This window comes from Taurulus bubalis, assembly GCF_910589615.1.
Source record: "Taurulus bubalis genome assembly, chromosome: 8".
Lineage (NCBI taxonomy): Eukaryota > Metazoa > Chordata > Actinopteri > Perciformes > Cottidae > Taurulus > Taurulus bubalis.
This window is the reverse complement of record NC_136596.1, coordinates 2,777,698-2,791,348: the sequence shown is the minus strand read 5'-3', so window position 1 is coordinate 2,791,348 and position 13,651 is coordinate 2,777,698. Positions and strand designations below refer to the sequence as shown.

Sequence of the window (13,651 nt, the reverse complement as noted above, 5' to 3'; positions counted from 1 at the left end):
CACGGAAATAATGAATGCAACTTCAGGTTTAACTTATAATTTATCCCTGTGGACAAAAGTGGTACTACATATAGAACGAGAGAATCCTCTCGCTGATGGTTTACGTATAGAGGCATCAGTATTGCATTGAGGCTGTTTCATAAGTGTATACCAATATGGTGTCTCTTTACCTTTTTTAAATCATTCAAATGCATCACAAGGGTATTCTAAAGGCAGGTCACTCTTAAAGGGGGTTGAGTAATAAAAGGTTTATTTATTTCCTGAAATAATTAGACTGTGGTGGTCCGACAGCTGCTTCAGGTTGCCAACAACTTGAACTCGGAGTACGTTCGAGAACCTCAAGTTGCTTCAGAGTCTCGTTGTTTAGGACTTTAGTCCTCTGTCGCCTCTGCTCTTACATCCATCTTAATCGTGCCATCTTTAACGCCCCCTTCTCTCTTTTTTTGGGGTTTGTCTAGTCTACAATGACCTCTTGGTGTCCGGGCGCGGCGACTCCTTCTTCATCCGGACCCACTTTGAGTACGAGAAAGAGGCTTCTCAGAGCCTGGCCTTCAGCCGGGGGGACATCTTCAAGGTGGTGGACACCCTCTACGACGGCAAGCTCGGCAACTGGCTGGCGATCCGCGTTGGCAAGGACAAGCAGCTGCTGGAGAAGGGCATCATCCCCAACAAGAGCAGGTAGGCCCGTCAGCCGGAGACTGCCAAAAAACCCTGAAGGTGTTGTCCCTCAGTACGCTGCAAAGAACCGACCTTCAGTTCGCGGAGCTGGAGAAACTCTCCTTCAGCCAAAAAAAGCCACAACGCCAGTGGTCACAGCGGGCTGGTGGAGCTCTGGGTCTCACCATCGTAACTGCTTTATGTATGCACGTGTAATAAGATTGAACCGCTCAAGATCGGATTATACTGGGAACGGTGTCCTCTGAATCTCTTTCAATTCAGTCGTTCAATGGCACAACATGAGGAAGAGAGACGCACAGCGCTGCTGCACTGCGGTACCATTACTCCAACTGTCCCGGGAGGCTGCTGTGATTACAGGTCCGGAGCCCAGAGGCTGAGCAAATCGCTGGCATGAGACGACACATGTCCCAGTGGTATGCTTCCGTACGAGTCTTGTGTGTTTTAATTACACCACACGTTCACTCTGTGGGGGAATGAGTGAGTGCTTTTCAAATTTCTTCAATTATGAGCTAAGTGAGTAGAGTTTATGGCTTCAGCATTTATCTAAAGGACAGGACACAAAGTTCTCCACAATCAAAGACATACCGTTCAGCCACAACATATACATCCATTATCTATAACTGCTTATCAAGTTTAGAGGGTGGTGGGGGTTGTAGCCTAGCTCACATTGGGCAATAAGGTAGTGAACACGAACAGGAATTTAAAGAGCTAACCAGGTTCTGAAAAGTGAACGTCAATGTGGAAGTACCTTCAACTTCCACATTGACTCCACAATTGATTCTAATGGCACCAGGGGGCGACTCCTCTGGTTGTATAGAAGTATATGCTTCATGTGTTAAAGCTGCATTCTCTCTCTTGACCACCAGGGGGAGACTCCTCTGGTTGTATAGAAGTATATGCGTCATGTGTTAAAGCTGCATTCTCTCTCTTGACCACCAGGGGGCGACGCCTCTGGTTGTATAGAAGTCTATGCTTCATGTGTTAAACCTGCATTCTCTCTCCTGACCACCAGGGGGCAACTCCTCTGGTTGTATAGAAGTATATGCTTCATGTGTTAAACCTGCATTCTCTCTCCTGACCACCAGGGGGTGACTCCTCTGGTTGTATAGAAGTATATGCTTCATGTGTTAAAGCTACATTCTCTCTACTGACCACCAGGGGGCGACTCCTCTGGTTGTATAGAAGTATATGCTTCATGTGTTAAAGCTACATTCTCTCTACTGACCACCAGGGGGCGACTCCTCTGGTTGTATAGAAGTCTATGCTTCATGTGTTAAACCTGCTTTCTCTCTACTGACCACCAGGGGGTGACTCCTCTGGTTGTATAGAAGTCTATGCTTCATGTGTTAAAGCTACATTCTCTCTCCGAAAGTCAAGTACCTAGTTTTTGCTGCGCTAAATTAGAATTCTTGGACAATCTTGGATATTTATAAAGGTCAGATCTGTGAAAAAGATGCATAGCATGCACAGTTTGACCTACTGCAGAGCTTCAGAACTAGTTTCATAAACACAAATATGCTTGTGAATAATGAATGGATTACTGACCGCTGTGTTTCTCCCCGTCAGAGCGGAGCAGATGGCCAGCGTCCAGAGCTCGCATAAAGCTGCCGCGGGCGATCGAGCGGACTTCTGGCGGTTGCGAGGCCAACGTTCTCTGAAGAGGAAGGACCTGAGGAAGAGCAGAGAGAACCTGAGCGTCCAGACGCTGGCCACCCGCTTCCCAGCGTACGAGCGAGTGGTGCTCCGAGAAGGTGGGTGATTGATATTGGGAAACCAGAAGCGTCCCCTCAGTGGAGTTCAGGACGCCGCTCCGGGGATTTATTCCTCTTTAACGGGCCTAACTTTAGTGGATCATAACATATCGGGTATGAAATTAATCTACAGTTGCTCTGGTTCAAAATGAGACCTAACTTTTGTGTGGATGCTAGTTTTTAAAGTGACGACAAAGACCAAAATGTGGCCGGTAACAGACTATTGCAGACTACCGTAAAAGTTGGGTTGCAAGCCGCTCCTACCTTCGGTCAGTGTCCCTGCTGTAGCAAGCTAGGAGCAGCACTGCTGCTAGCTAGCGCTACTCCTAGCTAGCGCTGCTGCTGCTGCTAGCTAGCGCTGCTGCTACTGCCCGCGTCCCCTCTGCCCAAGTCGGGTGTCGAGCCTGGTCCCGCTACCTTCGGTGGTTTTTGGGGAGCTAGCGAAAGTTAGCAGGGAAGTAACGGAGCGCTAACAGGAGCCCCAGCTGGCTACAGCGGGGAGCTAACGGGGACACTGACCGAAGGTAGTAGCGGCCCGTAACCCGACGTTTACGGTAGTTTATGGTTGATTTCTGGAAAAGTTTTTTCTACAGAAGCACTTGTTGATCCCTTGAGCGAGGAGTCGGCAGTCAATGACGATATAAAACACGCAATAAAATATATATAATTTTCAAAAAGTATGAATCACTGCAACCATGAGAGGTCCTTGAGCATAGAGTCATAAATAAATGACTTCAGTAGCATGCAAAATTAGCCGTGGACTGACAGACAGACACAGACAGAGACACTTGATTTCTTTATCAAGTTTTTTTTTTTTTAAAACCCCTGAAACCTCATGTGTAGTGGTGTGTTTTATTCAGTCATCACATACAATACAATGAGTAAAGCCTAGATCTAATCTAGTAAACTATGACTGAAAAGGTATAGGCAAAAGCATAATGCTTGTATATTCCCATCCTAATTTCGTATCAATTAAATAACCCTGGAGATAATTAGATATAATGTAGTTCAGTGCTCTGGTTTTGTAGTAAGAAACACTGAGCAATTAGTTCCAACTATCTGGCTGTGAGCGGTTTAACAGTCGGGTCTCAGTCCATCGGCCGGTGTCAGATTTCAGATGCGAGTCAGCCTCTGACTCTTTTCCCCCAGGCTCTGACTGAAAAAACAAATCAATTCTCTTCTGAGATCTATAAATAGGTACCATCTCCATCACAGAGGTGGATATATTTCACATAGTTGTCCATAGTCTCAGCTGTGAGCGTTTACTGACTTAAAGAATGGATGTTTTTATATATTTAAGAAAGTGTCCACCTAACCAACATGTATTTATGTTGAGCATGGCTGCAACCAAAACCTGATGCCTTTAGTTTGGAACTCATCTATTCTCTATTATTAAAATATAATATATATGGCCAATATTATCAGCTGAATTTAGCCATTCACAGATATATCCTACCGGCAAATGCAGTATGTTGGTTGGTAAGTAGCGAGACATTACGGCACAGTGCCAAAGTGTGTTTGATGTGGGTTAGAAATGTCATAATTGAACAAGTCTCCATGCCTTGACTAGAGAACTGTTTATTATTACGCTGTAAATTGTTCTGCTCACTACATATCTTGTTGATGTCGTTGCAGCTGGTTTCCGGCGTCCCGTGGTGCTGTTCGGCCCCATCGCCGACGCCGCCAATGAGAAGCTAGCGTCCGAGATTCCCGACCTGTTTGTTGTCGCCAGTGAGTCTCTTTCTGTTTGTGCGTTTGTGTTGGAGTCTTCCTCCCCCGGTGAGGAGATGTCCTGCCGTTGCTTCTGAATAACCCCTCCATTGTTTCTCCTACGTTAGAAACTGAGCCGAAAGACGCCGGCTCTGAGAAGTCCTCGGGGGTCGTTCGCCTGAACACCATCCGACAAATCATCGAGCAGGTGTCCACTAAACGCACACACACACACTCTTTTGACCTCTGTTTGTTCTACTGGTCCTAGGAACCTCAAATTAATCTCAAAAGTAGTGTTTATTGATATCAAATTATTCAGCAAATTCATGGGTATGACCAAGGTGTATAAAAAAGGACAAAGACAGAGAACCCTGAGTTCAGAAAATAGCATTTGAATGATAGCATGAAGCTACAGGCAACTATCACCCCTTCCTCGATTCGTATTGACCTACTGAATTAAATTGCAACCATTAAAAACACAATCCTCCAAAGCAGTCAAGAGTTATGAACCTCATTGCATCGAAAAAGCCATCCATCTATACTTTCTTTAACATTGTATGTAAGTGTGTGCAAATGCCACATGTGTGCATGGGGGAACAACCTTTAAACACATGCATGGTGCGTTCAAGCTCTACTCAGTAAAAGTGTGTATTGGGCGAAGGTCAATTAGTATTGTGTTCACATGTCATCTTGTGACGATGCTGAGGAGTAAATCCAGCAGCTCCTCGTGCCAAGACCATGACCTTGTGTCTCCGTTCCCCACGCCACCCAGGACAAGCACGCCCTGCTGGACGTGACGCCCAAGGCGGTGGACACCCTGAACTACACCCAGTGGTACCCCATCGTCATCTTCTTCAACCCGGACAGCAAGCACGGCATCAAGGCCATGAGGCAGAGGGTCGCGCCCAACTCCAACCGCAGCGCCCGCAAGCTCTACGAGCAGGCCGTGAAGCTGAGGAAGACCTGCTCGCACTTATTCACTGGTACAGTGCAGCTGCATGCGTGCTGTCCATTTCAGTGTGTGTGTGTGTGTGTGTGTGTGTGTGTGTGTGTGTGTGTGTGTGTGTGTGTGTGTGTGTGTGTGTTTTTGTGCTGAGGTTTGTTGGTTTTCTCATCCAGCCACCATCGACCTGAACTCGGCCAACGACGCCTGGTACGGCGGCGTCAAAGACTCCATCAGAGAGCAGCAGATGCAGGCCGTGTGGGTTTCTGACGGCAAGGTAAACACAAACACACACACACGCACACAGACACACACAGACACACACGCACGCACACACACACACACACGTTGATTTAGCAGGAATCCACGTGCATGGTCAGGGATAAACAGGGAATTAAGTCCCCTATTTCTAATGTAATTGATCTTTTTATGAACATTACCAACTGCAGCTATAATTATTAAAAATACTATAAAATATAGCAAACATAGTTACGATAAGAAAATACAACTTTTAATTATATTTTTTTTGCAAAATATATATATATATTTTTCTTTTTCTGTGCACTATTATCAACCAATATGCCAGTTACACATATATGAACTTATTATCTATGTTCCCAAGGGTTTTCTGTATATTATACCTTTTTTAGTTATTCAAATAGGCCTTGTGTTTGAGGAGATAATCTTCATTTAGTACGGGTATATTAACCATTCGGATTTTCAGAAAACAGGGCTTGATGCTGTAAGGTCAAACTCCAGTTGATTTTACAAATATGATACATCTCCGCAGATTTAAAAGACAAGCCAAGGAAAGCAACACAAAAAACAACAACATCTGTCTGTAGTTCTAGTCTGTAGTCTCAGCAGTGTAGTGGTCTGTAGTTCTAGTCTGTAGTCTCAGCAGTGTAGTGGTCTGTAGTTCTAGTCTGTAGTCTCAGCAGTGTAGTGGTCTGTAGTTCTAGTCTGTAGTCTCAGCAGTGTAGTGGTCTGTGGTGTCAGTAGTCTTGCCCTCCTGTCTCCCCGCTCCCTTCCTAGCAGCCAATCGGTGCGCTCGCTCTGAGCATGCTCACTGTGTTCTTGCTGCCAGTAGTGCTCTACAGCTCGGCTCTGTTTGTCTTCCTCTCTTCTCTCTCGTTCTTGTGCTATCCGTCTGTCCATCCTTCCTTCCTGTACACCCAAGATCCACCGTGTGTCTCTTCTAGCCGGAGGGAGTAGAGAGTGACCTGGACTGCCAGGACGTGGAGCGCCTGTCCTTCCTGTCCGCCATGTCCGCCGACTACCTCAGCCTGGACAGCCGGCTGACCTCCGACCTCGACGACACGGCCGACGAGGGCGGAGCCTACACCGACAACGAGCCGGACGCGGAGACGGCGCTCGTCTCCGCCATCAGCCGCTCGTCGGAGCCCGTCACGGCCGAGGAGGTCAGAGACACACACACGCACAGGCACACACACACACACACACACACACGTACAGACACACACAGACACAGGCAGACGCAAACACAGACACACACGCAGACACATACAGACACATGCAGACTCACACACACACAGACAGACAGATGCACACACGCAGACACATACAGACACATGCAGACTCACACACACACAGACAGACAGATGCACACACGCAGACACATACAGACACATGCAGACTCACACACACACAGACAGACAGATGCACACACGCAGACGTAGACGCATACAGACACACGTAGACGCGCGCAGACACACACACGCAGATGCACACACACACGCACACGCATGCACACACACGCAGACGAACACACACACACACAGACACGCGCATAGACGCACACGCGCAGACACACACACGCAGACGCACGCGCACACACACACGCACGAATGCACACACACACGCAGACAGACACACGCTTCTACACAGCTAGTGTGTAATGAAGTCAGTTCATCTTTTTGACTTGTATTCATTCAGCGGGAGACTGAGTGTATTCACCCAAAATATCGTAGTAGAATCTTGAGGTACTTCTACCTCACTAAGGGTATAAAAGGTATAGAGTACACCGGTATGAACTTTGACCAAACAAGTAAAACCATTGTATGTAAGTGTGTGTAAATGCCACACGTGTGCATGGAGGAACAACCTTAAAACACATGCACGGTGCATTCAAGCTCTACTCAGTAAAAGTGTGTATTGGGCAGCTTGGAATACATCCTTGAAACTACTTTATTTCTTATTCATTTGAATTGCATGTTTTCTGCAAATAACTCGGGAAGACGATAAGAAAAGTAAAAGATAACATCCATGAAACTGAGCAGAGGTGCTTACAGGCGTTATAAACGGCACCATGGAGACGTTAAAACATTATATAAATATTATATAAATTGGATTTTAAAAGTAATGAAATCTAATTTAGGCTTAAAAAATAAGCTAAAATTGATTTAACCAATAAAATAAAGAAATAGCCTCACATTTATTTCATATTATGGTCTGTATTCGTTGAAAATGCCAGCTTTGTTTAACACACAGGCTGACAGACCTCAGTTTCTCTCGGTGCGGTGCTGCCCCCTGTAGGGCAGATGGGGGATTACAGCTTCATGCCTTCATCTGGACAATCCAGCCATCTGCAGCTGTGTAGTTGAACATAAAATAAGGTGACGCAATCATAAAGTCTGTATCTGCAGTGTATTGCATTTACTTCTACAATACATAATAATGCATCAGAAGTTATTCTGTATGCAAAAATGATAAACGACGGGAGCCCTGAGAGGAGAGCGAGAAGAAGAACTGATCTAAATAGTTCTCTCTCCCGTTTTTGTGAATAAAGAACAGGTGAAAAAAAAATTAAATAGAAAAATAACAATAAAATAGTAATCTTTCTTAATCTGTGAGCCAAGTGTGAACATTCTTTTTTAAAGATGTTTTTTTTTACTTTTAAAAGTAACATGAAAAGATTCTCTGAGAAGAGAGAACTATTTAGATCAGACTTAGAAAATGGATCACCAGATTTTTGTCCCTTTCTTTTTCTCTCTTCCGTCTCCGTACTAAACTAACAATCACACTTTCACATGATCCCATCTTGATTGGTACGCATTTCAAATCTAATGTTTTGTACAGACATGGTGAGCAGGACAGAAAGAGACAAACACATTTGTTGTGGATTCTGTCAAGACAACACATTTAAATGAATATATATGTCTTGGGGAAAATCTAAACTTCAGTCTAGAAAAGTTCCCCTCCCAGTGCTGGGAGGAGACTGGGAAGAAGAACAGTATGCGAAACACCACTCGACCGTGTGTGTGTGTGTGTGTGTGTGCTTATTTGTGTGTGTGTGTGTGTGTGTCTGTGTGTAGATCTTGCGCAGGTACAGTCCAGACATCAGGAGCCGCATGAGGAAGATCAGCAGCCGTGAAGTCGTCAACAGGTCCAGCCCTCCGCCGGTCTTCTTAGCAGACGGCAAGGTGAGACACACACACACACACACACACACACACACACACCAACTGCAAGTAAACAACAACAACAACAACAATATCCTAAAGTTGCTGTCTTTTCGAGCTGAGGCCAGAGAAGTAAGTCTCAAGTGTGTGATGTCATCACGTATAAAGAGAAAAGAAAAAATGGGGCTGCTTCATAGACAGTGAATGGGAGACTGATGCACCCACATGCACCCTGTCCTCTCTGACTCTGTCCTCCTCTTGCACCCTGTCCTCTCTGACTCTGTCCTCCTCATGCACCCTGTCCTCTCTGACTCTGTCCTCCTCTTGCACCCTGTCCTCTCTGACTCTGTCCTCCTCATGCACCCTGTCCTCTCTGACTCTGTCCTCCTCATGCACCCTTTCCTCTCTGACTCTGTCCTCCTCATGCACCCTTTCCTCTCTGACTCTGTCCTCCTCTTGCACCCTGTCCTCTCTGACTCTGTCCTCCTCTTGCACCCTGTCCTCTCTGACTCTGTCCTCCTCTTGCACCCTGTCCTCTCTGACTCTGTCCTCCTCTTGCACCCTGTCCTCTCTGACTCAGTTATTGGTACATGGTGGCGGGCTCGTGTGTGGCCTTAAGTCGTAGAACCTAAACTTTCCTCTCTCAGAGCCAATGTGTTGAGTGTAGCTTCAGTCTCTGATCCACGGTGTTGTTTGGTATACTAGTCGACTAGATCCAGCAGTATTCGTGGAATGTGAAAATTGCCTGAAAATGTGGCAGAATTAGTAGTGAACGGTTTCAGTTGTCCAGTAAGAACCAAAAAACAAAATCATTATTGCATTCCTTTTCTTCTGCAAGAGCTTAAACGTAACATGAATCACATTTAACTTTGCTCAAATCTCCCAAATGTAATTGAAAGACAGAATATGATATGTGTAAACTCATGCCAGGACTTTAGTTTAGTTTGAAAAACCAATCCCAATTTGAAATCTGTCTGGAGGTTTAAACACCGTAAGCTTTGTTTATACTCTCTAAAGCGCCAGAGGGCGATCAAACAAAATGTCCTGGGAAGAATCCAACTCCTATCTCATCTTCATGGACTACTTTCTTGTCTTCATACGAGCCGTGTCAAGAAAAAAACAGTTCAATATTACAAGCAGTATAACGAAACAAAGGTTGAATATCCTGTAAACAATTTGATTTGACTCCAAAATATTTATTCAAATGAATAGATTCTTTGTATTAGCCCGAGACTAGTAAATATGGCTTTCATCGGTGATCTATTTGTCACAGTCAAAATTCAGCCTCTAAGCCTCTCGCCATGAATAAACTAAACTGACTGCACTTCTAACATCCAGACTGGCCGTCTCACGAGCACCGACTGAGGCAGCTTATTATTATTATTATTTATCGTCGTTTGTTTCCAGGTTTGGGGAAGACCGACTCTTCTTTTACATTTTTGTTTTGCGGCTCATCCTAGGAGACCCGGAGATGCATTTAACGTCTTCAAAATCAAGGATAAACAACCCCATTTAGCCTGAATAATAAAAAAAAAAGCCATCAACGGGACTACCTGCTGCGGTAACGATGGCCCCGAGAGAGCCATAAACGCTGAGGCGGTCATAACTGTTTCAGAGATTACACCACGGCTGCGTTGAGGAGTTTGGTTTATCCTAAAAGAACCGTGAGTACCACCATCTGTTCTGCTCTAACGCTGCCTCCTCCTTGGTCAGATCAAACTGTCTCTGAGGGACGATCCGATCCCCGTGCCGGGCTCCCCCAACCACCACCACCACCACCACCACCACCACCGGCACCACCACCCGCCGCCGCCCCCCAGCTCCAGCCGGAGCTACGACTCCCCCTCCAGCAGCAGCCCCGCCAGCAGCAACAACGACCCTCCGCCCCTCATCTCCCGGTCTTCCGCCGGCTCCCCGGCTCACCACGGCAAACTGTGGCCCCCGGTAGCGCCCCAACTCCCCGCCGCGCTCCCGCAGCCGCCGGTATTGGCTGCGGTCCGCTCGCATGCGGTCGTGGCAGCCGGTAAGCAGCAGCAGGAGGCGAGGGACAACCCCGCGGAGGATCCGTCCTTGAGGTCCTTCCTGGGGAAGATCAAGGCCTTCGAGAAGATGGACCACTTCGCCCGAGCCCAGAGGTTGCTGGAACTGCAGGAGGCGCAGAACGCCAGGGTGGGCGCCGCTCAGTGTTCCCATTGGTCGTCTGTAGGGCATTACAGGAGGCAGATCTTAGATCAGCTCTGTAGGGTTTTACAAATCTGTCTCTTTGCAGATGTAGGCCTCTACCTTCTTTAGAACATATACAAGCACATTGTTCCTTAACAAAGTACGGCCCACTAGATGCGAAGGGTAAATATAAATCACATTAGCGTGGTGATGAACCATTATTCTCTCAGTCAATGATCTCTTTTGTACCTTGTTGCACCAGTTACAGCACAACATGGGGAGCCAAATGCAGACCAGTTGAGTGGGTAGAGAGTGTTGTTGTCCACGATGGGCAGAGAAAAACGGCATCCATGTAGGACGTCACATCTGGAAGGATGAGGTCTGGAGCGCATTGTGATGAACTTAAACCTTAAGGTGGCACATCATGTCATCAAAAAGAGGCCCCACAAAAGAGGATATAATTTATACGAGATATTAGATGTCCAGCACAACCAAAGAAGGCATATAGGAAGCGAACTACGGTTTTTGAAGCTTCTTGTTCAGCATTTTGTTACAATTTAACTTTCATGAAGCATAGACTTCTATACAACCAGAGGAGTTGCTCCCTGGTGGTCAGTAGAGATAATGCAGCTGTAACAGATGAAGCATATACTTCTATACAACCAGAGGAGTCGCCCCCTGGTGGTCAGGAGAGAGAATGCAGCTTTAACACATGAAGCATAGACTTCTATACAACCAGAGGAGTTGCTCCCTGGTGGTCAGTAGAGATAATGCAGCTGTAACAGATGAAGCATATACTTCTATACAACCAGAGGAGTCGCCCCCTGGTGGTCAGGAGAGAGAATGCAGCTTTAACACATGAAGCATAGACTTCTATACAACCAGAGGAGTCGCCCCCTGGTGGTCAGGAGAGAGAATGCAGCTTTAACACATGAAGCATAGACTTCTATACAACCAGAGGAGTTGCTCCCTGGTGGTCAGTAGAGATAATGCAGCTGTAACAGATGAAGCATATACTTCTATACAACCAGAGGAGTCGCCCCCTGGTGGTCAGGAGAGAGAATGCAGCTTTAACACATGAAGCATAGACTTCTATACAACCAGAGGAGTTGCTCCCTGGTGGTCAGTAGAGATAATGCAGCTGTAACAGATGAAGCATATACTTCTATACAACCAGAGGAGTCGCCCCCTGGTGGTCAGGAGAGAGAATGCAGCTTTAACACATGAAGCATAGACTTCTATACAACCAGAGGAGTCGCCCCCTGGTGGTCAGTAGCAATAATGCAGATGTAACACATACATACAACCAATCCACTAATCCACTTATCTTTGTTCCCAGATGGAAATTGCTCAGAAGCACCCGGACATCTATGCTGTTCCTCTGAAGACAGCCAAGCTGGATCACAGTCGCCCGCAGCCTATCGGGTAGGCGCACTACTGCCGTACGACCGTTTCCAAGCTGCGCTGTGAGTGTGTTCGTCAGCATGGTTGTGTGTTTGCTAACCTCCCAGTTTACAAGATGTCACTGACAGTACAGTCTAACACCAATTAAGGACCCTAGAAGTAACAGACACATACAAGGTCTTTACAGTTGTAATCCTTCAGATTCACATTGGCCGTTCCTCACTGTTTTAAAACTGATCCGCTGTCAAGAATACCCACGTTTTGTCCATAGATCAGTAAACATTGAACAGTTGAAAAAGTGTGTATCCTGTATTGAAAGTGTAAAGGCATGAGAACGTATTAACGACAGACTGTAGACTGCCTTCAAACACAACAAGGTAACAGACAGTTACAAACCACCGGTATGGAAAAGTCGAGGGATCGCCAAGGTCATTAGAAATGATCCTCAAGGGCTCATGAATACCTTTTAGCAAATGTCACAGTTATCTATGAAGACAGCTGTCAATGTATATATCAGTAGGATACATCATCTGGGAACCATGAATGCCTGTACACTAGGGCTGGGTGCTATACTGGTTTAAAATGTCCATACGGTTTGAATCTTTCATATACCGTCATAGCCGTAACAACTGTTGTGGCTCTTCAGCAGGCAGCATAATTTGATTTTCAGCGCTGAGGGCGCAGCGGTCGGAGCTACTTACGTGTCATGGTTATAACTTTAGTCATGGTTATAACTTTATAACAACAATAATAATACACAACTAACGCTCTTTAACAGGGTAAAACACCACAACACAACAGTCTGTGACACATAAACAATTTGTAATTAACTAATAATTGTACATTTATAAAATTACACCGCTGAACTGCATGCTGGGTAGAGCTCGCCCACTATCACAACAAGAAGAAACTCCGTCGCAGGAAGAGACAGACCCTTCTGGTTTGCCAGAATCTTACAAAATACCGTGATATTCATTTTTGGTCATACCGCCCAGCCCTACTGTACACCATTTCATAGCAATTCATCCAATAGTCGTTGAGGTATTTATCTTCGTACAAAAGAGATGGACCAAATTTGCCAGATTATCCATCAGCACAGACACAGGTTCAACTTGAAGTGTGGAATGACTCAGCACGGCTTGTTTTGTCCACGTCCTTCCAGCTCCAGCTCCCGTCCTGAACCCCAGACTCCTCCGTCCTCCAAGGAGGAACATCCCTTCTACCCCAGCGAAGAGGACGAGGAGGAGGAGGAGGAGGAGGAGGAGGCGGCGGAGGTGGAGGTGGAGGTGGAAGAGGAGGCAGTGCCTGGATACTACACCGCCAACTCCTTCCAGTACCAGGACACCCAGCTGTAGGGGTCGGCCCTCGGCCTCCCTGGACGTACATGTACACATGCACTGCATATGCAGTCTATTTACACACATGCCATTCCATCATGCCCTGCACAAGCAAGCTGCTGACTTTGAACTGACTCTCGCTTCTTTGATATTGAGGAGGGGGGGGAAACAAACTTTTTTATTTTGCTTCATGGAAGTTAAAGCAATCTGCGCTATCCGTTCGGATAGGCACACGCTGTCGTC

At 46.2% G+C, this 13,651-nt stretch overlaps 1 protein-coding gene across 1 annotated transcript in view; it reads left to right on the top strand.

Moving 5' to 3' along the window:
- LOC306739591 (tight junction protein 2-like) overlaps positions 1-13,309 on the top strand; it is a gene marked incomplete at its 5' end in the record, with an annotated part of 32,659 nt that extends 19,350 nt beyond the window's left edge. The window contains 11 exons of the mRNA XM_079221620.1: positions 459-678; positions 2,245-2,429; positions 4,065-4,160; positions 4,268-4,347; positions 4,912-5,122; positions 5,259-5,359; positions 6,285-6,503; positions 8,418-8,525; positions 10,218-10,673; positions 12,007-12,133; positions 13,234-13,309. Of these exons, the coding sequence (XP_079077746.1) occupies positions 459-678; positions 2,245-2,429; positions 4,065-4,160; positions 4,268-4,347; positions 4,912-5,122; positions 5,259-5,359; positions 6,285-6,503; positions 8,418-8,525; positions 10,218-10,673; positions 12,007-12,096 (1,766 nt within the window). The 3' untranslated portion in view covers positions 12,097-12,133; positions 13,234-13,309. The remainder of the gene's footprint in view (positions 1-458; positions 679-2,244; positions 2,430-4,064; positions 4,161-4,267; positions 4,348-4,911; positions 5,123-5,258; positions 5,360-6,284; positions 6,504-8,417; positions 8,526-10,217; positions 10,674-12,006; positions 12,134-13,233) is intronic.
- Between the last annotated feature and the right edge of the window lie 342 nt (positions 13,310-13,651).